The 27627-nt window shown below is 45.7% G+C and overlaps 1 protein-coding gene across 1 annotated transcript in view; it reads right to left on the bottom strand.

Annotated features, from left to right (window-relative positions):
* The window catches only part of LHPP (phospholysine phosphohistidine inorganic pyrophosphate phosphatase), an 88877-nt gene that overhangs the window by 48348 nt on the left and 12902 nt on the right, over positions 1–27627 (bottom strand). The window contains exons 2-6 of the mRNA XM_086467048.1: positions 25316–25503; positions 24411–24564; positions 20650–20713; positions 19385–19477; positions 10840–10931 (exon numbers count right to left, since the gene is read on the bottom strand). Of these exons, the coding sequence (XP_086323174.1) occupies positions 10840–10931; positions 19385–19477; positions 20650–20713; positions 24411–24564; positions 25316–25503 (591 nt within the window). The remainder of the gene's footprint in view (positions 1–10839; positions 10932–19384; positions 19478–20649; positions 20714–24410; positions 24565–25315; positions 25504–27627) is intronic.

Consider the following 27627-nt stretch of genomic DNA (forward strand, 5'->3'; position numbering starts at 1 on the left):
AACCAAGAGAGGTCATTCAGTACCTGGCCACGTCAGATGCTCCCACGGCCACCATGAGCAGCATCCACGCACTTGCAAGTCTGAATCATACAGACTCAAACCACAACCGTAACTAGTATCACCAGATACCACTGGGTGGGCTGATGGTCAGAACCTGGACTGTAGCTCAACACCTTCTAGCACATCTAAGAGCAAACAAAGGCGTCACATTTACGGGACAGGCTCTGCCTGAAAGGGATCTTTTTTGCTCCTACCACCTCCTCTCGAGACAAGGCTCCCAAAACCCTTTTCTGACATGCGGCTCCAATCCTTCTTCTCCATCTTCAGGTCTTTTCTTCCCCCTTCCCTCCTGCCCTTAATTCACCCACACGGTGAACGTGCCGCCTGATTATCTGTTGACACACGCACTGAGCGCTCCTGCGCAGAAAGCATCAAATTTGGAAGGTTTTCCGACTTCCCCTCCAGATGATGTCACTCTGGGTGGGCGCCAGGCTGGGTTACGAGTCAAAATCCTTCGCTTCAGGGTCAGACATCCTCCTATTTTTAGGCCTGAATTCAGTGTCGTGCAGCCAACAGCCGAGCTGAACAGTTCACGTTATTCAAGTGCAAACGCCCGCCGGGGTTTGAACAAAGCTCGGCTTTGTGGCAGGTGAAGGGGCTCTGCGGCACAGGAGCCCCTTTTCAAGGCAGGCGGCAGCTGCTTTGCTCGGCACGGTGCTCCGGCAGCTCAGGCCAACATGAAAACCGCTTCAAGCTCCCTCCCACCCTCCACAAACTGCACCTGTAAATCCAAAACCAGGGTCTGAATTTGATCTGGCACTGCGGAGCGCTGCTGCCTGCGTCCTGCCCCAAACAGCCCTCTGGAAATTCGCACGGTGAGAAATGAGTCCCCTCCAGCACAAACCAGGAACTGGCAGCGTCCCAGGGGATGAGGAGGAAGATGGAGAAGAAGGGCCCTGTGGCTGCAGCGTGCAAAGTGCAGGGTGTTGCTCAGCCCACAGCCTGTGAGCTAACACACACCCGCCTGGCTCTGCTAACTCCATCACCCGGCTGAGCCTCCCTACTCCTCCCCAAATTCTCGTTAGTGGCAAAATAGCTCTTTGCATTAATCTCCCTACTCGCAATACGCTGATCAGCCAATGCCTGTGTTGTGCTTTGGCCATTTAAGCAAGTGATGTGTTCCTGGGGGTAGAGCTGGTCCCCACCAAGCCCAGCCTGGGGGGAGAGGACGCTTCCCCAGAGCACATCCAGCTCTGCCTGGCTTGCTTTAGGATGAGAGGACTCAGACCTACAGCTGCCCAGCTCCCTCTGCAAAGGCCACCCAGGGGACCAGCTCGGGTGTCGGTTCTGCTGCTGTCAGAAACGGGGCAGGATGACCTACAGGCCTTCTTTCTGCAGCACCACAGTGACAGGCATTGCAGGGCCAAGCTTCCCACCTAGGGACAGACTGTGTAGCTCCGCTTACGTGTAGACAGACAGGTTACAACAGGTTGGGAGTGAGCGGAAGCTGGAAGGGCAAACCTGACACTTTCTCCTCCCCGTACACCTCAGAGAGCACTCGGAGACCAACTGGGAACGGAAAAGCAACCGGAGCTGTGAAATAAAAGCATACATGGCGTAAGTAACATGCAAGAAACATGGCCGAGATCACCCTCCAAAATGACTGGAGTCAGTCCCTGAAGGTGCCACAGAAATTGTATTGGCACGGGAATGGGCCCACAGACTGGGAGCAGCATCCAGCAGAGTATTAAACCCAGCTAACTATGTGGGCCCATTTTAGACTCAGTCAGAGGAGAGCTCAGAAGAAAAGGAAAAAGCTTTTGAGATAAGCTGCAGGCCGGTACGAAGAGCAACAGTGCGTGCAGCGGCTGCAGCCGGCGGCCAGCCAGGGCTCCCCAGCTCCCCACGGCCCCGAGGCCCATGGCTGTTTTTAGGGAGGCCGATGGCCTGAGTTTAAGGACTCAACACAGGATGCAGACCCCATGCAACAGCACCGGCCCTGCGTGCTGAATGAGTTTATCTTTCAGCAACCTGTGAGCGTGCAGGGCTGAGGTGTAACTGTATATGCTGTTAACAATGACTGAAAACCACCACCAAGCAAGAATTGTAATCGTTTGAGGGCAAAGTGTGAACCCAAGTCACATCCCAGCACCAGCTGCAGGCTCTCTTCAACCCCAGCGAAGAGCACGGCCCGGCGCTGGTGGGGGAGCTCTTCACCCAAACTCCTTTTCTCACATGATGCTCTTACTCCTCCCGCAGCACAAAACCACTCACGTACGGAGCCATCAGAGTTTCTCGGGGCTTGCAGAAGACCTAAAGCTGGCACTGCCGGGTGCTTTATTTTTAACTCTGGGTGAGTCCCATCATGCTTCCCAAAGGGGATGAAAACCAGCCACCAGTCCAAGCCCAGCAGAAGCAGCTGGAGGGGCAGCAGTCCCCACGCCTTGTGGCTGCTCCCTCGGCCTGAGCAGGCTGGCAGCCCCACTCACGTGCACCTCAACAAACACCCACCTCCGGCCCTTCTGCAGCTGCTGGAAAAGCCACACGCCTGTAGCAGGGCCCCCAGCACGGCTGTGGGACAAGGCACAAGGGCTGGTGGTCCCCTGAGCGCAGCCCAGCTCTGAGCACGCGGCTGCCCCTCCAACGGCACAGCTGAGTGCCCGAGCAGATGGCGATACGAACACAGGGCCCTCTAAGAGCAGAAAACACACCAGGGACCAGGCAGCTGCCCTGGGTTTGCTGGTTAAACCCACTCTTAAGAGGAAAAAACCGAGTGTCACCAGATAAACCTGCAGGTGACCCTCGCAGCATCCATGGGCCAGGCGCACAGCGTTAAAGCACGACTGCTCAGTCGTGCTTGCAGGGTGCCAAGCTACTGCTCCAGCACCGTGGCTCCTGAGCGTGTTTACAGAGCGAGCAAGAGCCCAAGCCAGAAGATTAAATTTCAGATACTGAACCATTTGCTCCGAGGGAGTTACATCAGCAGCTGACTTGGCCTGCCTCTCTCTTGTTTGCTTCTCTCTCCCTTTGAAAACAACGCTCTGCTTCGGGTTTATCAATCAGAGCAGTCTCCCCTTCTGCCACGCTCCCTGTGCTGCTTGCCCAGAGGACTCCACGCACCAAGTGAGCTGGGATGACATTTAACTACGAGAAAAAAAAACAGGCAGAGAAGAGGAACCTGTGTCTTAAAAATAGGAAATCTAGTGAAACCACAATTGCGCAGCTGTCCCAGCTCTGCCATTTCTGCAGCACATTTCAACAGGCTCATTAGCATTTTTACGGAAATAAAGTAGTTAGTGATTGGTATGGTATTCATCATCGCTGTCAAATGTTGAACAAGCTAATACAGCTCGGCATTCTGCAAGTGACAAGTGTTGAGAAACACTGCTGCGCTCGGCCGGCTCCCAGGACTGCTTCGCTGGGGAATTTTTCTACTGCAGCCTTATGCTGCCGCTGAGAAAAGGCCCCCGAAGATAAAAATAAGCAAGGATCTGCTCCCTGTCCCATCTCGTAGACTGCACTGCTCGGGCTCGTACCAGGGAGGGAGGCTGGGGGGTCTAGCAGGAGCTAGGGGTGGGCCTGTCCTGCCAAGAGCCTCTCGGTCCCCTCGGACAGGCCACGGGTGTCTGCAGTGACAGCACGTGCTGCGGAGGAGATGAACACACGCTGTGGAAACCTTGGAAAGGCCCTGAGCTGCCTCCTTTCAGGCAGCCCTGCCACCACCACCACCACCACCTCAGCTCATGAATTATGTATCTGCGGGGAGGAGAGAAACACAAATGCGTTGGACAAGCAGCTGCCAAGGGCTCTGGCGTTACTCACGAGTGTACAGGTCCGTGTCGGGTGGAGGAGGGCTGCCAGCCCAGGCTGAGAGAGCATGTACGACCAAGAGATGGAGGCACCAGAGCAAAAGAGAACGAAAGGAAAACGGCCATTAGCTTTGGACGCTTTTCAGAGAGGGTCTGGGAGCGGTTTAGTCCGTACGTCAAGCCCACCCGAGCCACGTGCCCTCCCAGGTCCCACCGCCTCCTGCTTCTAGTAGCAGATCCTGGTACCATCTCCTCCTCTTCCAGGGCTTTATTTATCAACCCCAGAAGAGGAGAAACGGAAAGCTTTAAGACGGCCGTCTCTGCGACTGCATGCCTGGTGTGGATGCGAAGCAAGAGGGGAAGCAGAACTGCAGCACAGGCTGATGCGGTCACCACCGTCTGGGTCTGCAAAACGCAAATCGCTTCCTTTCACAAGTGCTTGAGATCTGACAGCTGATTAGAGCAGGACTGCTAAGGAAAAGTCATCCTTAGACAGGTAGACAGCAGAACTGTTGAGATTGCTGAGTAATATTGCTTTTCCTCACGGACTTGAGACGTTCCTCATTTATCCTTGCCCCTACTCTCATTACAGCCTGAGCTCTTTTCTGATATTCAGACTAATTTTTTCAGAACAGCATGTGTGCACACATACAGCGCCTAGCACGGCTACATCCTCAGGGCGCTCTGCTTCCTCGAGGTTTACTACGGTACCAACAAATAACCTGTGATAAAAAACCCCAACAAACTCCCATTTCTCTTTTAGACTGAAGGTAATTAAATTTGCACATCGGCTACAATGCAGCAGAACTCTCTATTTCCCCTTGCTCCTTTCAGGTGTGTTTTAGCTCAGGTATAATCTGCATTTAGAATAGACTAGAGTAGACTAGAATAGAATAATTCTGTTGAAAGAGACCTGCAACAATCATCTAGTCCAACTGGTATTTCTAATGTCAAATAGTAACTCTACTGGAAAGTAAACACTTGGTTATGTTCAGTTAAGGAAACAGATATACTCAAGACACACAAAAGATGAATCTTTAGAGTCAGAGGGTAAAATCTTCTGCTGCCCAAGTTCACCATTTGTAGTTCAACAATAACATATTTCCAATGCAATTTGTTACTTTGCCCTGAGGTTGGCTATACCCTACGCTGAAAAGTGGCTGGTTGAATTACCACGCCGTACTACAGCAGCAAGAACATAAACCTTCTCATAGGCCACTCATTCCTAAAGCACCAGATACTAAAACTGTAATTTCTGTGTCCGGACACTTGAATATACTGGGAAAATTCAAGGCTGTTGTCAGAGGAGTATGAGTACGCTAAGGCACTGTGGCATTTACTCTCAGCTTCTCCTAGAAAGCTGATTCAAAGACTACGGTAACCAAATTGTGGTGAAGAAGTTGATAAACACATGTGAAGGTCCTCACGTGGACAGAGCAAACTGTGACTTGAATGTGCAATAAATGGTGAATAAGACTATGCCGTAGGATCGACTGCAGTCAGCTGTCACGCCAAAACGAAAACTGACTTGCTGACAACAGGTTTTAATAAACATTGCTTAAGATGTTAAATAACATGAATTATAATACAGCTTTTTACAGCGTAAACACGGGTTGGAAGTCTTTCCATTTAATACTGGAAACAGGCTTAATTATCAGGAGTGTGAGGCCATCAAAATGCCTCTGGTTCTGTTTCAGCACAAAGGGAGTGCCTCTGCCTGCTCGTTCTCATTACGCACTTCTGGTATGCTCCATCAAGACCCGGGAGACGTGAACAAACTAATAAAATTGTTCATCTTGGCTGCGGTTAGTAACGCAGTGAGCAAGAAAGCGAGGGTGGAGGGATGCTGCTTCTCTGCCGAGCAGTAAGAGGTGACTATTTCTTTGCAAAAGGTGTCAGGAGCTTTCATTTACTAATACAGCGACAGCTGTGAATTTATCTATGGGTGGATTTTTTTAATTTTTTTTTTAAGAATAATTCTGTAACTTCATTGAGGAGGTTATTATAACGACCCACCCTGTTTTTCCTCAATCCTTACGCAGCTGACAACGGCAGCCTAAAAGACTTCTCCTCTGTCACAACTTCTGTCTTGATCGTGTCTGGATTTTTCTTCCGGCAAGCCGATTTCCTGTAAATCTGTACATATTCTTTATGTTTTCTTCAATCAGATAAGAGGAACGGATCACAAGCCACTTTCTTAATAAAGTCAGGATAATTATTCTCAGGGGATAATTATAAAGTGGGGAAACTGAAGAATGGCAACATGAAGTAACTTGACCCAGTTCTCCTGGAGAACAGTGGCAGAGCTGGAGAGAGATGACAGCTCTCACGGGCCTCGATCCTTTTATCCTCCATCCCTGGGGTATCCTTTATGTCCGTAACGAGGCAGCTCAGCGATGTTGCAGTATCAGTCGTGGCATGAGATAAACCCCTTATCAAATGAGGAAAACCTCACGTGAGCACTGAGAGGGGATGAGCCCATACTGCCAGACTCTGAAACTGTTTTTGGGTGAGCCGGGGCAGCGGGCACCACTGCCGTGAATATTCCTGGCTACTGCTGCACACCAGCAACGGAAAGTTCTTCACTTACAAATCAAGACCTGTAAATAACAATGAGGAGAAAGGTGTAAGTAATTCTTCCACCCTGCCAAGAGCCACCTAAAATTTGACAAGCTGACACACCTGAAAGCTGTTTCCGATTTTACGGGAAGACAGTTGGAAAAGCCTCAAAGTAATTTTTCTCTGCTCTAACTTGCAGGCTACAAAGAGGAAGGAGGATATTACGCAGCATTGCGGAATCAATAGCTATTGTGGGAATTATTGGTTTGATGTCAAGGCCAATTAGCTGCAAGTGGAATTAGCACATACCCTGTGCGGGAAGACAAGTACATGTTCTTCCCTAGATGGGAAAGATGTTGGCTATGAAGGACCTGCACACCGGTGTGCACAGAAACTTCATCGTTAGCGTCAGATTTCCCAATGCTGAAAAAAAACCCGAACACCAGCTTCTTCTCTTGGTACACAAGAGTCTGCAGCAATGACCTGATCTGTCCTGTAGATGGGCCAAAGCGGCCAAACCCGCAGACCAGGCTGACCCTTTGCAGTTGGATTTTACAACTAAGAAAGGTTATGTTTGGCCAACCCACTACCCACCCCATGTCAGAGAACCGTGCCGGCTGAGGCCAGCTCAAAACACCATCTTATCCTTCCACCTTCCCACTATCGCCCTGACTTGCACCAACAGTAATTTTATTCCTAGAATTTGTTGCATTTCATGGACTAATCTATGCTATGCCTGGTTTGGCTACTGAGAAAGAGCTCAACACTTCTGATTAAGTCCTGCTGGAGGATTAAGTGCTTTAGAGGAGAAGATAAGTATAGATGCAAGAGTGAGGAACGTGAAAAGTTTGTCATTCTAAAGGAAATCGGCTGCACAAGTTTTATTAAACTTCAAAGACCCAAAAGAAGCAGGACAGAGGAGCTAACTAACTTTCAGGACCTCCATGCACGGTGGTGTATAAACTGAATGTTTTTGCAGCAGCTTCATCCACACTTTGAATCTCACCCTGGGAGCAGCCAGCACTGAAGACGACCTTGCAGAGGCCAGGAGGGTGAGAACCCAGGGAGGGAGGCAGCCCTGGGGCTCCATCGACTCTGCATGCACACCCCCTCTCTTCTGCTTTTCCTCTGGACCTCGACTCGCCCTGCCAAGCCACCCACCCCCACCCTGCATTCACCAAACCAGTTCCTCAGCTCCGCGGGAAGCTGGTGCCCGTCACCACCGTCACTGAGCAACACGGCACAAACACCACCACGGAGAAGGGCTCCTGCGAGGCTGCGGGCTGAAGGCAGCTTCCTGCACCCGCCTGGAGGCTGCCCACCCCGCAGAAGACCTGTCCACCTCTATCTCCAGCTGAAACCTCTGCAGCAGCAGCTCAACCGATTCTTTCCATAAAAGGCTTTCGGGGCCAAAGAAGACTTTTTCTTCTGGCTTATTAAAGCAAGTGAGATGGGCCGGGATGCTCTGCAGCCTGCAACCTGCACGTGATCGCCTTGTATTGAAATACAACAAACAGCAGAGCGCACCTTGGCTCACGTGTCGTCTTTTGGGCATAGGTACGTAACCCTCGGTGGCACTTGGTGGGCAGCAGACCTCAAAAATGTTCACGTAAACTGCACTGACCCCTGAAATAAGGAGGGCTGCCCCGAGGCACGCTTGTGCGCTGGAGGTGACAATGTCTGCCAGCCGGGGACAGCGTTTAGGCGAGGATGGCGAGGTACAACAGGATCCCTTGGACCTACAGAATGAGACGCAAAAATGCTTTCACTGGGATAACTTGTACGTCACCCACGCGCCCAGCAGTACGCTGTGAAATGCATCTGCAACAATTCCTCTGGATAGTGCCTCTGCTGTTTTTTATTTTATTCTCAAAACAGCTCTGCATCCGTTTTGCTGAAGCGAGGCACCGTTGCTGTGGTAGAAATGGAAAAAACTACTCACAGCTGTAAAAACACAGAGACAACTCAAGCGGGGTGATCACCCACGTCCCGAGCTGCAAGACTCCCACTACTGAAATCTGTGGCAATTCCACCGCACCAACACTCATTGTCTACACCAAAACCCTGATGCCTTTGGGCTTTGCACTTCTTTTGCGAAAATAGCCTTAGCTTTCGGGGAAGGTCCCGAAGCCGTAGCTAATACTGAAGTGAATGTGCTAATGGTGCCATCCAGAGGTACTCGGGTGTAGCACACAGCTCTGTGTCGGCAAGGACTCCCACACCAGTGTCAGAGATGACCTATGCATAACCTTATATATCAGACTTTAAACTAAACCCGCCATAAAATAACTACATTTTCTTTTTCTTTGATCTCGCCCATCAGCTTTCACTCGTTTGTTTCCATCTCTCTCAATACTCACTGTGTGTTTTGATTTTCCATGCATACTAAACCAGGCATTCTTAAAAACATAGACATCTCTGACCTCTCCTGGCAAACACAAGCTATTTCATTTTACTCACAATTGCTAACAACAGGAATGGCACCACGCGCTCAATTTAGAGAGACACTCATCCGCAGTTCACTGCCACACAACAGTGTACATGATTTCAGATAACAGCAACCACGCAGTGAAACAGGCAACGTAACACTGGAAAACAATGTTTTTCCCCCCATCTAGAACAGCTGATGACTCAGCTGCGAAATCATGACTCAAACTTGACACAAGAAAATGTTTTTCCAGCATATGATGATACATATTTATGTGTGTGTGTGTGTATACACGGTTTATGTCAGTTCCCTCAACAGTTTGGATGCAGCATTACCTGTGGCATATTTTATGATGGGCAAAGTATGTCACAGGAGATATTTGTTCAGCAGCAAAGGTCTAATTTACCTCTCTGTGCAGAGATACCTCCTTCATTGACACCCATACTTGTGTGACATTAAGGTATGGATTCACAAAGCGATCCCGCTAATATCACAAGTAAAATCAACCATTGAATCCTTATTTTCTCCTTTAGGAAATCAATGGGATTACACAGATTACAGACAAATAATCCAAACAGCATAAACTATATACTTACCTTTTAAATCTTTGGGATTTTTGAGCTTTATTCAGACAGATAACTGATTTTCAGATGCACTATCTTAAAGATGCAAAAATACACAAAATACAACACGCTCCTATCTGTCTCTTTTTTTTCCTCAGAAATCATCACTTACTGGTCCATTAGCATGAAGGCACAGGGTATAAGTTTATCACCTTACACAAACTAAAAGGAAAATTGAGAGACAGATTGACTTGAAAACTAACAAAATAACTTTTCAGATAGCCTATGGCAAGCATCATTCTCACTTGCTGCATCCCCAAAAGAGTATTCTTCTTTTACAGTCTCAGTATTTGAAAATCAAGAAAAACTGTAAAAATATAAATGATGTCAAATGACAGATGGTGCTGCTGAACCATGCCTGCTACAAAGAGGCATGCTTATGGTTAAAAGGAGATGGTTAAGAGGAGATTTTGAGAGTTATGGAACGCACACATTAAATGTAGGGACTGATGTCTGCATGGCATTTAGACAGTCGCCTCGAGCTGACCTCAAACCTAACCTGGCCTGAGCATCAAGTGACGGCTCCGTTTTCCACCAGTCAGCCCTGGACCATGCCCATTTATTACTGCACTGAGGTCTCCTATCAGCAGCTGCCAGGAGGTAGCTCCTGGGTCAAGGAAAGCACAGCCTCAAGGAGACACCTTCTCCTGGTCATGGAGAAGGGCTTGAGGGGTCACTTGAAAGACATGAGTGAGCCTGCAGAAGCCTGCGCTCTGGTAAGACAAGAAATAGAGAAACAGCTCTTGCATTTCAGGCATCTCGGTGCTGAAGACATGTCTGGAGGAAACAGCAGACATATGGAGTCCTTCATAAAGCTGTGAGATATGACCCACAGAGATCACCGAGTCGACAGTCTAATTTTATAATCTTAACCCTGCTAGAAGTTTCAGACACGCCTTATATCAAGTGTACAACACTTTCACACAGCAGCAAAAAAAAATAAAATAAGCAAAACCGAAGAAACACACCAGTCCTATGCACTGTGAGGAAAAAATTATAGCAGCAATTTAACAGAAAAGATTTCTTTAAAAGATCAAAGACAATATGTCTTCCCCTTCCTGCCACTTTCATGCACGCAGTGTGTTCCCAAATTGCATTTTGCAAATAAAAATGTCATCATCCACCCGAGCCTAACTGCCGCACGGGGAGGTGTTTGTTCAGACAACAAATGCAAGTGTACACTGACAGCCAGCTTCTGCCACCAACAGGAAAAGACCTGGAAAAGGCATGGAAAAGAGTCTGGTCTTGGGCATTCCCTTTGGATGCATCCCAGGTTGCAAACCGTAACTCCTTAGCTTTCCGAAAGGAACGTGTTGTGAGGGAACTGGAGCGCAGAGAGGTAAATACAAAAATCATTACCTGCAGTTATTTCCCCTCTTTCCCTGACCGCCCCCCCGCGGAGCGCAGGGCGGGCACTGACCTGTACTTCCCCGTCCGCACTTGCAGAGCTCTCATCCCGCACCGCTGCGCGCCTCCTACATCATTCACGATATCATCTCCAATCATGATGGCCTGTCAAAGCGATGAAATACAGAAAAACCGGCGTCAGGTGAATTTTATTTCTGCCATACGTCACGCTCCTTTGACATAACAAACAGCTTGATTTGAGGTTTAATACTGCCATCAGACAAATTAAACAAGATAATATTGTCATCGTATGGATTAAAAGTCACCCTACCTTGAATATAATTCACGCTACAGCTCCTCGAGCAACGTACTAGGGCAGTACCCGTCTGTACAACTTGTGATCAACCACAAAAACCAAAGTGATTCGGCACAGTTCAAAGAAAATGTTGAATTTTGTGAAGCTAGTCCTACTCTGTTCCTAATGATGCATTTATGTCATGCCTCCAGCACTTTAAGTCAAGCTTAACTTTTCAAACATTTCCTTAAAATTGGTATTCTAAAAGCCAGTCAAAAGCTTAAGATGTGATCGCCGAGATGCGTGGAACTTTGCAGAGCTTCCTCCCAACCCATCTCAGATTGACACAGAAATGCAGAAAAACACTGTAAAATCTAATTTCTTTTTGCACAGTGTGATACGATACGTACAGGCCTAGCACGGTTTGCGTCACAGCCAGCTTAAGTCTATGCAAATACTAATAAACTCAATTGAGTTGATTACCAAAAAAAATAAAAAGAAATTGAGAAGAGACCTTCTGGCTGTGCTAAGGTATGTCCGAGTGTCTGAGGAAAACATGTAGCACGCATGCTCACTTCAGAGTTACTGTCTTTGTTAAAGATCTTTAAATTGAAGTGTATCAGCCAAGAGGTCTCTCTCATTAACAACCGCATCTTCAAAATTTCAAGTGCTGATTATCATTCTGCATTAAAAAAAAAAAAAAAATTACATTTGTTTTAGTCTTCAAATTTAAAAATGGTTGGAGGGGCTCATTTTCCAGTTTCTAACAAAACCAGCATATACACAAACTAGTCATCTTCAATTAATACGCCAAAAACCAGCTTTCAACGTTCCAAAGGCACGCTGGCTAACTCTGAAGAGAACGCAGGCAGCACCTAAACCTGAGGAAACACGCCAGCTTTGAAAATATGTAATCTAGTTTATCTATCTGATTTTAAAGTGTGGGTTTGCACCTTCTGTATCAAAGCCGAATTTTATCTAAAATACTTTCATTAGTTGCATCTTTAGCCGCTCGACCTTCATCTTGATGACTTAGCCTCCTGCTTCACAAATGTAACAGCCAGGCTTTCACAACGATGGCACCTTGAAACTCTAGAAATTCCTGCCTGAATTCCCATTCCTTCCACGTACTTTTGAGCATTTTCATACCTGCACACCAGATACACCATGCAAAGGGTTTCCTTCCTCACTCAAGAAACTGCCCTTATATTTTGGGCGGCTTGAGCTTTTTCTAGGGTCTGCCATGACAGGTCCTTGCCCCACGTATGGTGCTTGGGAGGTTAAAAGGCACGTTTGCAAGGGGACCAGGGTTGCATGGCTGGGTTACAGAGAGCAGCACCAAGGGGCGCTCCGCTGGGCGCGCACAGAAAGCCAACCCAGCATTTTTCCAGCTGCGGAGAACTAATAAATAGGCCCTTGTCAGAAAGGTCATGGGAATGAGGCACACACAGCAGAAGCAAGGATCGGCTTCTCCAGAAGCAGCAACCTATGGGACTGCTGAGTCTTTTCACACAGATGGCTGCAGCTTTAAGGTCAAAAACACAGAGAGAGTCTGCGTCGCGGGCGCCAGCCATTCCAGTTACCAGTTCTGCCTAATGTAAAATCCTCTTCTTCCTTCGCCTTCACATGGAAGCACCTCTTTTTTACATAGCATGCAACCATACAGGAGCCAGTTCATCTCCTGCATCACCAATTCTTCAGTTCTCACTCTATAAGCAGTCTGCTGGGCAGGATTATATCATACATATTGAAGAAGTCTAAAGATACTAAAGCTCCAGAGCTACTTTTATTAATCGTCTAATTACAACAGAATCTTCTCCCACTTATTACGCGGCATGTAAAGGAAATCTCAGGCTATACCTAAAGCTGCAGCTGAGCAGAAGATTTTCTGAGAGCATTCATAAACCAAACTGAGCTATGAACAGGTCTATCTGGAAGAGCTTCAGCTGATAAAAACTAAATCCTCTTTTGAGTAACTCATCAGGTGTGGTGTGCAAGATTATATATAGTAGTTAACAGCACAGCCTGTCTTCCATGTTATTTTTTAACACCGTTCACATGAGGGATGATCATCAACCCTCAGGTAATGGGACACAACAGGACGCCCTCTCAAGTCAAAGCTCATTTGTCTGGTACCACGTTGAACTAGTTTATTTTGAATCAGTTTATATATCCCACCCCCTGCTTCACTCTGCCTAGAAGAGTCGCCACTGTGACTAGGCTTTGAGAGCTCCTTTAAGGAGCAGAGAGACAGAAGGACTTGTGACAAAGGGGTCAGAGCTGGGGAAAACATGTCCAGAGGGCATGAGCCGCAGCAGGCCGTGGGACAGGTAGCTCTGCCTTTCCCGCTCTCTGCTCACAACCTGCTTCAAGGCCACCAGACGATGGGGAGCTCAGTCTGTTCCGTCCTTTCATTATTGGACCATTTTCCTTGTCCACTCTGCTCATGGAAGTGCGTGTGTTCCTAATAAGATGCCTTCCCCTCCAGACAGTTCACCTTTCCTTACCACTCCTCCGAACAAGCAATCCAGCACGAAATGGGGAGAAAAGGATGGGTTAATTTTAAGTCATTAATAAATAAAGCATGTATACACAGATGAGGAAACCAGAATAGCCCCACTGTTAACGTGCAGAGCTGCAGAGAACTTGGCAACACCGCTCCCAGCCAACCACCAGGACCAATTTCTCCCCAAGCTGCTTTGAGATATTTAATCATTCTCAACCACTAGCTTTAATAGTTCCTAATCCCCTTTTCTTATAAAATTCCTTCCAACACCTCCCCGAGGGGGACAGGGAACAGTCCCACGGCGGGGTCCCCGGGGCAGACCTGCCCTCCACCACCTGCATGCCCTTGCTCAGCCTGAACCCAGACGTTCAGAGCGAGATTTCTGAAGTAAAGACAATTCCAGTCCTGGGTTCTCAAAACCCTAAAAAATTATTTTCCTCTGAAAATGGGAAAGGGCAGAGCGGGGCAGCCCACGAAGCACTCACTCGCTTGCCTGGGCTCTATTTTACCCCATTCAGGCAAGTTTTCCTGCAAGACGCCCGGCAGCTCTGCAAGTGCAGCTGCAGATGAGCAGCGATGCCTGTCCAGGCCAGCTTGTGGCATACGCATACAAAAATGTTCTCCAGCCCCTGGGGATTTCACAGATTTACTATCGGTGAAGGGCAATAATCACTAAAGGAGGAGCAATTATTCCCAAATCATTTAGGATTTAAAAAAATCATTGGCAAGAAGATAGAGGTCAAAAGGTGTGCTGTCAAGGGAAATAAAAAAAACTCTACCTGTCAAACCTGGGTTTAACTTCCTCTCTGACTGCAATATGGTAAGAAGAGAGAGAAAGATATAAAACTGAAAGGTCACATACCCACTGAAAGCAAGAATTAAAAGATCCCCGTTCATGTTCACATTTTACACAGGGATCACACTATTAATCTGTTCAATTATTCTGCGGAAGTTAGGTTTTTTTAGACCAGCTGAAAATTTACTAAGAAGAAAGGCAAAATTACGGTGACAGAGTCTCTCTGGTTTTAAGACAAAATCGCCAAAGAATTAAGATGGGTGTAATCTATGTTTTCCTAAACCATACAGCTGGTGAGAGATGGTGTGTGTGGTTGCACACACACAATAAATAAAGCCCACGCGTGCCAAAGCTGAAGGAAGCCTCTGCTCTTGAAGGGTCCCCATCAAACTCAACCCAGACCCAGCAGTGACAACGGAGGCGATGAACATGACCTCCAAGAATCTCGGGGTGGGAAGGCACAAAATAATCCCCACTGGACAAATGTCTGTGGCTCAGAGATCACCATCACGGTCAGCAATCTTACTGGTGGTGCCTGGGCCACAGACCCAGAGCTGAATGGAGGTGGGGACTGACTCCTCTTACCCACAGAAGCAGCCGACACTAATCAGCCTTCAGAGGTGCTGTTAGGGTGGTGAATAGGAACCGCAGGTATTTTTGGTCTGCAAACAGGCTTTTAAAATTCGCTAAAATCACAGGAAAGTGTCTGATCAGAAAAGGAATCACAGAGTTAAGAAAAAGAATGAGGCAGAAAGATAAAAAGATGCTGTATTACCCAGTCATGCCTGTGTTGCCACGCAGCATTTACTAGGACAAGCTCGGGTATAGTACTTCAGAGGCTGACGTCTACAGAGGATGCAAACGGACAGACACACAGAAGGAAGCGTGCTGGCTTCAGCAGAATATTCCACACACTGAACGCTTCTAGAGTCAAACATTTATGCCTAAACAGATTTTTGCTACAGGCTTAACAACCTTAATCAAGCTAAACGTGCCAGGGGCATAACAAAATAAAGCTTCTACACAAAATCTTGATTAACGTATTAAACCTCTTTCTTTACACAAGAAATACGATGCATTTACTTTTCCCTGTTCTCCTTGGCCCAACTGGTAATCTCCCAGGCTGCGGGATCCCGTATTACTGTGAGTTATGTTTCTACCTTGGAACTACTACCTGTGCAAACACCAAACACGCAAAGGGCACCGCGTCCCCTCCCGTGCCCTCTGACCTGGGAGACGCTGCAGGACAAGGCAGGTGAAACAAAGAAATACTTTAAACCTCCAGGGCAGATTTCCAAAAGCTGCAGGGCCAGCCAGGTTTCAACCAGCTTTCAGCAGGGCTCAAAGCTTGAAACTTCCCTCAGCCACTGAACTCTTCTTTTGGAGACGGAAATTCTTCCTCCGTGGTGGCCAGTGAGCAGGGAGGGGATGCTGGCACGGCAGCAGGTCCTCTGTGCCACTCTCGGGGTGACCTCCCTCTGCTCTCATGCGCCACTAACTCCCACCTGAGACTTGCAGGTGGCAGAAATGGGAATTGGTTAACCACCAGTAGTTTATGCACTCCAGTATGACCTGCCGTCACTCCCATTAAAGCAGGACAATTTGCTACAGAGAGAACTTTTTATGATTATATAAAACTACTGGAACCTTAACATTATTTAGGTTTTATTGTAAAGCTGTAAAAATCATCCACTGTTACAGCTGCCTTAAAACATATGAATTAGGCATTTCAGTAACCTTTAAGATGTGTTATTCTTTGTCATATTACTGACTCGTAAGATAGGTCTGGTTACCTCCAAGAGGTTTAAATTTCCAATCTATTGCAGTAATACGGGCAATCTGTTATTTCTAGGCCATTGAGGAAAGGTTAAAATGAAAATTGGACTTCGGGGAGTTCCTCCTATTCTAAGTGCAGGTTGAAAACATCTCAGCAGCAGAAGGCAAAGTCAGGGTCTCAGTAAGAAGCAGTTATCAAGGGAAACGACTGGTGATAACTTTATTGATTAAAGCAGCTTGAGAAATTTAAGATTCGCTACTGTCTAGCATTACTGTAGTGAGACAGCTTTATTAAAAAGGTATTTTTCATTAAAAGTCTGGTGAAAGAAAGTTGTAATATATTTTCAAAAGCACAGCTCATCTAAAATGGCTTAATGACGGTATGGATTAAATGCATTCCACAGGTGGAATAAACTATTGGCAAATATTTATAAAGGTAAAGGCAGGTAAAACCAGTCCTTGTCCTGTCACTACAAACACAGAAGTACAGCTCAGTCAGGAGACAGGCTACAACATAATACAGTGCATTACTAAGGAAATCATTCAAGGGCATATGCTGAGTTCTTCTTATTATATATGACCAACCAAAACAACCCACAAATCCTTCTCAAAAGGACATTAAAGTTGCAAAGTCAAGCACTCAAAAGTTAGGAAAATATGTCAGAATTAAGGTAGCTTGCTCTGCTGCAATTTGTTCCTCCTGCGTACGTGCATCACGATCCAGGTTTTAACTCCAGCGGCATGGGCTACTTTTTCCACAGTCAAAAACATGGAGTGACTGGTGCCATTATGCAGCGGTGTCTACTGTGCTCCTCCTTGGTTAGGCACATACTCCCTTCATGTCGAATCTCTCAGAGTACAAAAAATCACACCTACAGACTAGATGTATTACTACAACAAACTGATGGTATTTAACTCCAAAAACTATACAGAAAAAAATAAATCCCTGTCAAAAAATAAAGTTAGTCAGCAGTGCACTACGGCACTACGGAAACAGCAGAGACTGAACAAAAAAAATCAATCTCTGCTGGGGACTATTCCTGCTTTTCTCTACCCAAAACAAATCCCCCTGAAGTCGATGGGAACCACTTGCTGAGGCTCACTCTATGGGACCATTTTTGCCAGCTTGGTGATGCGTTAAATCAGATTTGTTTCCTGGGGCAAAGTTTTTGAGACGGGAGTTCTGGTGTCCTGTCGCATCCCTGTGATGCCACCCTCCCTCGGTGCCACAGGCTGACACGGTCCCGGCGTACCACGAGCTGGGCAAAACAGCGTCTGAGGACAACCACACCGTGCTGCCTATGGAAAAGGGCAGGCAAGGCCACCACCAGGGTCACAGGGATAGAAAACTCAAAAAATAACATCTTCCCTCCTAATCCTGCACATCGTTTCTGACACAAGCAGAAAGGAAACACAAACCTTCATGCATCTGATTTACACAAACAGTATCCAAGTGCTGAACTCTGGGTTGGGTTTTTTTCTTTGGTTTTTGTTTTTGTTTTTTTCCCCAGCTACTTTCTCTTCAAATGCCATTCTGTGTCCCAAATGGATTTTCGGGTTTGTTGGATGAATGGATTGAATAATTGCGATGGCTGTACCCAGGGTATTATGTTCAGGCTGAACTATCTTGTTACTGGGAAGATATCAACAAAGAGAAGACAGCACAGGAAAGAAAGAGCACCGCATCGGGTCAAGGTGCAGAGGGACTGAATCACAAGGGAAGCTGCTGAGAGCTAAACACACAGTTTTAGTAAGAGAGAACTACTGTAATGGTAAGAAGTCTGGGGGTAATTGGAGAAGAAAACGTCCAGGAAGGCAAGCAGTTATTTTGGCTGTTACCTGGAGTAAAACTGGAACTAAGGAGATGCAGTTAAAAGGGAAGCATCCCAAAGAATCTCAGAAAAAGCTGCCTGCCCACGAGACCTGCTCGCCTGTGAACACTGTCCCTAGGGTACTTACAGAAGCCCAGTTGTTTGGCTCCATGAAAACTACTCTGGACAAAACGCTAATAAACGTGGAGCAGGGAACACTTCTGCACGGCGGAGGAGATGGATTAGATGGCCTGCTAGGTCTTTTCCATCTCCTCTCTCTACAATAAAGTAAACCCAAGCACATACTGAATTACAGGGCCATAATTCCATCTCCAGGCTCCAGGGACCTACAAGCCACCCAAACTTCACTCCTGTTGTTTATAATGTCACCAAAACCCCCTGATGGAATTATGACTTTGTAATTCACTGCTGTCTGAGTCATCTCATACCCATCCTTATGTCCTGTGTGACATAACACAAATCAATAAAGAGGATCTGGGCACAACTACAGAGAGGAGAAAAAAAAAGGGCTGTACTAAGTAAGCAAGGCGCATCACTCACTCAGTGTGTTTCTGGAAAGTGTGATGAATCCAGTAACACGGGAGGAGCTTTTGGGTCAGTCAGTGCTTCCCGTTCACTTAAGTTAGAAAATATTTTATTTCTGCCTTTCCCTTTTACTAAAAAAAAATAAAATAAAATAAAAGGCAGCCAGTGTGACACCAAAGGAAATAAATAACATTTTGGCTGCAATTCCACCATGCTGCAGCCTCTGGTCGCCAAGCGGACTATGAGGCATTGGGGCACCTCTCACCTTGTGAGGCACAACATCTTCCGTAATTCCTTGGGAAACCTAATTTTTATTCTTTTGTATTGTTTTCTTTAGCCTCCAAATAAAGGAATTTCGCAACAGAAAAGCGTGTTCTCTTGAACTATATGGTTTGGGAGGAAGGTGAATAAGCAAGCACAACACAGTACAAGTTGAAGGAGAAGCCATAGTAGAGAACAGAGGGACGGAAGACGAAATTGGGTAGAGGTACGGAGGGCACATTACAGCAGAGAGAGACGAACATGGGGAATGAAAAGGGAGATAGCAGGCAGTCAAAAAGAACCCTCAAAAAAAGGAGAGAAAATAATGTCATGCCTTTCAGGAGAGTAGGAAGTACGAACAGGGCAGAAGAAATTCAACAGGTCCCCACCTCCCAGCATTTACCCTCTTGGCTGTCCGTTCTCTTTTGTCTACTTCACATGATTTGATAGAACGGGCAAACGTGGTGGGTTTTCCCTCTGAAAAATTTTTTCAACAATTTTTCTTTTCCCTTCACATTCCCTTCACCCTCTTCTCTAACTTTCCATGAAAGACAGCAAACCAGAAAAAATATATCAGTGGGCGTAACTACACAGCACAGCCAGTAGTCACGGCACCAGAAACCTTACCTGCTGTGGTGGAACTCCCATTACTGCTAAGGCTGAATCAAAAAACATTTTTGCTGGTTTTCCCACTACCTCGGCTTGAACATCACAAGCATACTGGAAAAAAAGACGAGACACACACAAGAGATGCTGATCAGAAAAGGATTTGTTCAACTCCATAACTCCAGTCAATTGTATAAAAAGGATGTGATTATTGATTTTTGCCCTTAAATTACACAATGGATTAGCAGGTGAAGGTGAATTTCAGAGAACTGGGTAACAGAACTGTTTAATGTTCTCTGGCAGGAGAGAAAGTCCTCCTGAAACATCTCAAGTAACAGACCTGTTAGGCTCTTCATTATGAGAGCAGTCTTCAGACTCAGCTCCAGTACTGCTCCTTTTTGTAAGAGCATCACTCTCAAAGAAACAGCAAATATCCTTCATATGAAATGGTGGAAAGTACTGGAGGGCCTTAAGAGATGCAGAAAGTTTCTTCATCCATCTGGAATTTTTTTAATGGACCCACCTGAGCTGGAAAGCTCTTATTCTCCTGCTAATAATCTAAATAATCATTAGTGTGCTGAAAAATTTGAATAAATAAGGTCTTTCTAGATTGTTCCTAGACAACTAGAAGCCTGAACTTATTTTAGGAGGCAAAAGCTCTTCCCAGAACTCACATGGATACAAATGAATGTGCGGCAAGCACACATTACACCCACTACCTTCTGTGCTTGTATGCAACCCTGCTTTGCTTTATTCTCTGTGTTCACTCTGTATTTATTTTTTTATCTCTCTGCAAGCCTATAAAAGGGACCATAATGATTCTCTCCGTCTCTCACCCTTAGGTTGTCTTATCTGTTGGGTTCCAGTTCTGCACAGACTTAAAAACAGGACTGCACTTAAGTATCTTGCTGAATAAAGGCCTTTTGCTGTCAACTGTTAAGGGCAAGGGCTGTGTTCACAATGCTACACTAAACACCTTCCTTTTTTCTTGGGTATCTTGCAGACAAGATTCCACGCTTTTCTTTTCTGACTCCTTCTTTCAAGGGCCTCACTTCCAATAAAGGTACCACTATGGTAAAAGTTCACATGTGAAATAAAATTAAAAAAAAGAACGAAGCCAGAAAACAAATGAATCCACCCGTCTTTAGAATGCAGCAGATCAGTTTCAATCTGTGGAAACTTCCTCCACCAAGGTGAGTAATTACAGAAGACGACCCATATTTATACCAGTTACTCTTTTAACAAGGTGCACAGAGCAAGTAAGCATAATGCAGGCTATAAAATACCTCTAATGCCTTCATGTATGCTCCAACATCAAGTTTCAGACCATCGGTTTCTTTATAGTAGCGTCTGGAAATGAAAGTGATAAAGTTCCAATGAAATGGCAGTTAAATACAAAGAAACCACATTTTATTATTTCTGTGCCTATTTAGATGGCCATATGGCTGCAACAAAAAGTCAAGTCATCATAAACTCCTGGAGCCTTAATTTAACAGCAGGAATTAAGTAAAGGACAGGCTCAGCACTGTGCAATGCTGGGGAAAAGATCTCAGACCGGATGCCCATCTGGCATCTGGGACACAACTCCACTCGTTCAAAGAGATTTCAACTAGCTTATATCAAGGATGAACTTGGCCTGTATTTTATTGCACAGAGTACTAGCTGCTCGCAAAGGACAGCAGTTACACTGCTCCTCCTTTAATCAGCAACGGAGATCGCTTGGCAGATGAGGGTTGGCACCAACCAGCAGCCTGACACCTTCTTCTCTATAGGCAGAAGGGGACCCCAAACAGTTGACCATCATTGCTTGCCACCAGCCTCCCACATGGGGAAAGCCACGGCACTGTTTAAGCTCCCTTAGCCATTGGGACTAAGAAAGCCCCCCAAACTACATTTTGTTCCTTCTAAAAACGTTCCTATTGCCATGAAGCTCCTAAAATTAGTTTGTATCTTTATGGTGTTTTTCTGGAATAGCAATTCACATTAGCTCAGGTCTTCCAAGCTCTCCCGATCAGAGCAAAGACAGGTTTCTATATGACAGAGGAAAAAAGGTAGGATGAGCAGTCAGTTAAGATTTTATGCCTTATCCTTCTGCCATTTTCGATTATTCAGCACAGCCTCCCTTTAAAATGACCACTTGACCTTTGCTAGAACAGCCATTAACCTTCTATAGTCTAGCGTAAACAGCTTAATTTTCTGACAGTGGCATGACAGAAGAAATTACAAAGCCAATTCCCACTCTCAGCCCAAAACAGATGCTAAATGTAAATCACTCCATTTTCGGGAGGAGGGCATTCTGCTTCAGTGACTCTGACGCTTTCATTTTCTATGGAATGGAGTAAAACTTGAACCAAAAATCAACCTCCTCGCCCAAGGTAGGCACCTTGTTAAGGTCCACCCAATTACACTGACCCTGCTTGTTAAAAACGAAGCTGGTTTGTGGCTGGTTTTAGGGAACGGCCCTCTGCATCAACGAGGCTTCTCTACTAAGTGAACAATTCATCCAATTTATAAGCTCCCTTCTTCAAGCCAAGAGAACTTACCTACCAGAGTAACTCATTCAGAACTCACATTCACATTACCTAAATGACCAAACAATAAAAAAAAAAAATAATATATGCTCATTAAAAAACCTTGAGCCCAAAATATCCAAAAATCTGTATTTTAAAGTGAAAAATAACACTTCAATAAAATAGCAGTGGGTCTGTTTTAGAGCTGTCTACATCAGTGAATGACCAAATAAATAAATACTTTTCTATGCACAGGGTACAAAGGCAGTTTTGCACTGATCACGTTACAAATCTTAAACAAAGGTTGATTCTGTATTTCATTTTGAAAGCTGGTATTACACAACTCAAAACTTGGTTATTTAATTTACATTAGTCATTATGCTGTTGGCTCAACATTGTCTCCTTATCCTTCTAACTGAGAAACAGTAAGGACTTTCCACCTGTGTTGTAGGATCAGAGCGTGAGTGTCAGGTATGGCTACACAACGGATTTAACTGCTCCTTCCCACTGATAACTTCTGCCCAACTGGATCAATGACCCACAAACCCAGAAGGGGTTTCGTGCCCATTACAGTCTATTGAACCACTGGAAAAAGTTGCCACTACAGTTTCCTCAAGCTAAACATGCACAGTCTTTTTTAAGCCCATACCTCGCACAACAGACAAGAATAACTCCTTCAAAGTCGTTGGGATTTGCCATTATTCAGCACTGGCGTTAATAACCTCCTGTTTAAAATCCCAAATATATCTAACTGAATTGGTTTTAGGAAAACATTCAAATTACCTGACCAGATTTTTCCTGCACATGAAAACAGGAGGTCAAAATTTACCTTTAATGTTCAGAGAATAATTAAAAATGTCTTCTGATATTCAAACTATCAAAACAATTGATATTTCACTTCAAAAGCACGGTTGTGTTTGCAGGATTTCACCATACACACCAGCCCAGCCATTTCTCAGTACATCCTTGAGCTCTCCCCTTAGGACCTGTCAACCATCACACTTTACTCCCAGCCAGAGGAACATCTAACCTCATCTCCAACATAGTTTGGGTGAAGTTTGTGCATTGCAGCTACTTTCATAAATTGGTAGGGTTTCTATATTAGCAAATAAAACTCTCCCGGCTTCCTATTCCTCATGTATAATGATTCTCAAGCCAGCAGCATGAAAGTGTTCCCTTATGTATGACATTTTCATACACACGGATCAACCTGCAGAGATGCTAATGCCAGCTTTCAGAAATGGCATCCTTAAGTACCACTCAACCAGCAACAAGTCATTTAGGTCACACAGGCCATTAGCCACATCCAGTGTCACATCTCAACCACTACAAATGTGGGCAGGATTCGAACCTGGAAGAAGAAACCTGGCTGACTGTTGGCCGAAACGGAGAATTTTTGGACCACCTGATCCTCGTCACCATTAGGAACTTCAAGATGCTGGAAGATCAAACTGCACCACAAATCCACACCAACAGCCCTTTATCCAAGCATGGCCTGTTGGATTTTTTTGTTTGGTTTGGGTTTCTTTCACTATTAAAATCACTTTTTTTCAGTTCAGACAGGAACACACGGCTACAGGCAGCAGTTAAACCAACAGTTCTCATCTCTGAGATCTTGCAGGGGCAAAGACAGAAAGACAAGCAGTGCCTATAACCCTACTGGCCTCTCGCAATACTCATTCACTTGGGAGTCACATGTATCAAATCCAAACTCTCTGTGTTTTCTACGGGTTTTATTTAAGAGGATCTCAGACTTGCTCTGAAAGCAACAAAAGTCCTTCTCCTAGTGGCTTACAAAACCACAGCTATTTAATCCTCCCACCGCCTACTGCAAACATCTGGACTGGTTCATCAAGGTCTAGCTCACTCTTGGAACACCGACTTTGAAGCGCGGGAGGCTGGCATTCGCTGTGCTTACACACCAGGGCATCTCCAGGTTCTCTAAAAGCTGCTACAATTCCTCCTCAGAAGAGCAGCTCTATCTCTCACCCTCTAGCGGTCGATGAAACACATCCACACAACTGCTTATCCTGCACTGTCCACAGAAAGAAGACCACCGAAAGCTGAAATTCAAGAGATGCCCCACCCAGTGGTGTAGCAGCACAGAGACTCTACTGAGGAGCATTTTCAAAGTCAACTGGAGGATTCAGCACGGCAAGTTCAGTGACTTCCAGAGCCCTCTGCAATCCTGCATCAGTCCAGGGCTGAACTGTACCTCACGGGGAGCACCCGTACCACCTTCTTGTGGAGACCTGTTTCAGTGTAATCTCCTCAGCTTTCCCTTACACCCCTGGGAAGACTACAAGTAAGTGACTCAGGACAGGAGGCCAAGTTAGGTGACCGAATTTACCCAGTGAGGATCCTTCCTTGACAGATGCCTGAGCAGAGCAGCCTCCCAGTCCAAACACATAGAGTAACTGCTTAAAAGTTAGTTGTGGGAATACTCGCACCGATATCTGGCCTCTATTAAGTACAAAGACATTAGGGAAATTAAAAATGTAGAGCCTAGAGGAAGAAACAAAGAGTGCTTAACTCACCCTCTTCCAAGGGAGATCAAAACAGGCTTCTCCATCCCAATCAGAACTCGGAAAGCCTCATTAAGGTTTGCGTAGGTGAAGTTTTCTGCTGCATCTCCGATAACCACGCAGTTTGGGTTCGCTTTATCAACCTCTGCAAATTCAGGGACAAGATCTACAGAAGGGGAAAAAAGAGTAAAAAATCCACAAATCCCTTATCATTGCAGATCCCATTGGAACAGATGGTCTTCCCCAGATTGGTGTTTCCCTTCATTCACTCCCCAACACATTAAAAAAGAATAAAATAAAAATACCCAAGTCTGAATCAACTCTCTACAGACCCCTTCTATTCCTGCCCGGATCTTGCTATTCATCTGTCCTACAACAAAGAGCAAAACAAACCATTTCCCACCCTTGCCTTCGCTCCTGCCACCCATGTCTCAGTTTTACCTCAGCTCGTTACACCCAGGCACCTAGACCCAAGGAAAAACTCCTGGGTAGCTGAATGAAAAATCCTAACAGCAAGGGCAGGATCCACCTCCTTTCTCCATACCCACGCTCCACAGAAGGAAACACTCTGAACATAAAAACTCTGCCATGATAACAAAACCAAGACAATGTAATGTCCTGTACGAGACCTCACCTATCTCCTACTCTCCGTGGTTAAGCAGCAGACTCCCCAGTGCACTTGTTGACCCCCAGCACAACTCTGTGCCTTCACCATAACTGAGATCTCCCTCAGGTCAGACCGCTGAGGTCAATTCCAGAGTCTCATGGCTAAGGAAAAAGCTTTCCCTGTAGGAAAACAACAGCTGGGAGCTCCACCCCCCCCCACGCTCTGGGAATTCACTGCTCTATCGCAAACGCCTGCATCTCTCTGGGGTGTCCCTCCACGTGTCCCAGCACCTACTGCAGCGTTATCCCACCGTTGTGCACGAGCAAGTGCGGCCTCAGGCTGCGTTCCTTCAAAATGCGGCAGGCTGCTGGTGCTGGGGCAGTGACTTCGGCCACAGAGATGTCAAAGCCCATGCCCTGGAGCTTCTCCACAAACTTCTCCCGGGTCATTTGGGTTTCGTTAGTGCAGAACTGCAGCTTCAGCCCAGATGCTTTGATCCTTTTGAGTAAAAGTGACAGAGGGGTTAATCAAGCATACAAAAGTAGCTAAGAATATCAACTTTGCTGTCCCAGCCCCAACTTGGATAATTACAACAAAAATGCAAAGATGATATCCCAGAACAGGAGCAGGATCCCGTGCTACGACCAAGACACACCTCAAATATTGATTCTAGGCACTACCGCTGCAGTTTCCATGTGCAGAGCCCCTGGCATAGCATGTAACTGCCCTTCTAGAGCAGAGAGCCGAGCTGAACACGGCAGCTAGAAGTGATGCCCACCATCCCCAGGATACCACGCTCTGTCAGGCACACACTCCCTCCACACACCAAAAAAAGCCAAATCCAGTTCCTTTTCTTTAAACCGGTCCATAGATGTAGACATCCATGACCTGAAGGCACTGCACAGCCACGAGTACAGTAGCTGGTGTGATACCACAGGCTATTCTCATTTTAACTCGGATTTTCACCTTGCCACCTCTTGATCACTTGCTGCAGTGATCAACTGGAGGTGACAGCACGGCCTTGCACTCCTGCAGACTCCAGGTAAGAGGCCAGCCAGCTGCAAGGACTGGGGTGGTTTCAGTTACATTGATCATTTAACGTCTCATGAAACACCTCTGCTGTTACTTTGTGGGTAATCCTGAATGTTTACAAGCAAATGGCTTTTCAAGGGAAGAAAACACGTCCCCAGGTGCCCAGAGCCAAGGACGTGGTTCCTGTGGATTGGTAATCTGCAATCTTGTGCAAGACCTCTGCCTCCGAGCGGCTCTGTTTCCCAACGCAGGCTGTGAGTGACCTACTGGGGATGTCATGAAAAGGACTCCTCCAAGGATGAGCTGTCAGCTATTTGGAGAACCAATGGAAAATTAGAAGCACTGAAAATGTATCACAATTTTAAAAAAAATATTTGCCAAAAGGACTGTCATTCAGTGCCTCAAATATATTAAAACGCCTCATTTTTGTCAGTTTTAGTGTGAATTTGTACATAATTATCTTTGAGGAGCTAAGCTAATATAGGTTTAGATACCTAGGTAAGCTTGGGGCTAGGTTTATAAATTCATATTAAAATATTATTACATTTCTTTGTGTTAGGATGAAAAAGGGCTTTTCTGTTAGGAAAGGCCCTGCATTGATTCTCAAGACAACAAAACATGGTGGGTTCCTTTTCTAGGGAAGATGACCCCACTTGGTTGGTGTAAACGCCAAAACCACCTCGAGGTAACGCACCCAGTGACGAACTTCCCACTCAAAGGATTCTTAGAAATCCAGTCCTGACCCAAGGAGCCCCTTCCGCTTGTTAAAACTGCCCACCAGTGTCTTCCTCAATAACGCAGGTGATTCATTTCTTTCTTATTATTTGTCTTTCCTAATCATAGGTATGTGAATTATCAATTACACTTAGTGGTTAATTGCCCTTCATAAAGATAGCTTTTCTATTTTAAATTAGGCAGTTAATATATTGTAACTAATAGCATCCACTTGTACATTATAAATATATCTTCATTGATTGGAGCAGTGAATGTGAGATTCGCTCACAAGTTAATGAAGCAATTGAGTGAAGAAGTGCAGGGTGCACCCAGGGAATAATTATTGTTAATGAATTATGATGTGACCTTCTCAGAACAATGAACAATTGGTGTGACAGTGGGATGACAGTATTCCACATCTGTTATTCGAAACACGGTTTCAGCTGTAGTTAAAAAGCAAAGCAGTGTGATTTCGATACATAATAAACTTTAATTGTGCGCCACAGTTAAAAAAAAAAATCTTATTCTAAATGCAAAGCCTATCTGCACACTCTTAGGAAAAAAATCCTACGATTCAGGACTGCCTGGAAGCAGACTTTCGTTGAATATTCTTTCTTTTCCTAAAGGTCAAGAAAATGAATCCAGGAACAACACTAACCACCAACTTGCACAGACAAACAAGCACCCTCATGGGTCAGCTTGGTGAAAGCAGACTCAGTTTTCCTCTTAAAGAAATTTAACTTCCCTCTCGGAATTTTAGATGAAAAACAGAGTCACACTTCTGAAAGGCTTGACTGAAGCATAAGCAGTCTGGACACATCCTGGACTGCTTCACGCCTTTGTGGCCACCAGCAATTACCACCTCAACAAACGAGC

The sequence above is a fragment of the Leptosomus discolor genome, chromosome 6 (assembly GCF_034619465.1).
Source record: "Leptosomus discolor isolate bLepDis1 chromosome 6, bLepDis1.hap2, whole genome shotgun sequence".
Lineage (NCBI taxonomy): Eukaryota > Metazoa > Chordata > Aves > Leptosomiformes > Leptosomidae > Leptosomus > Leptosomus discolor.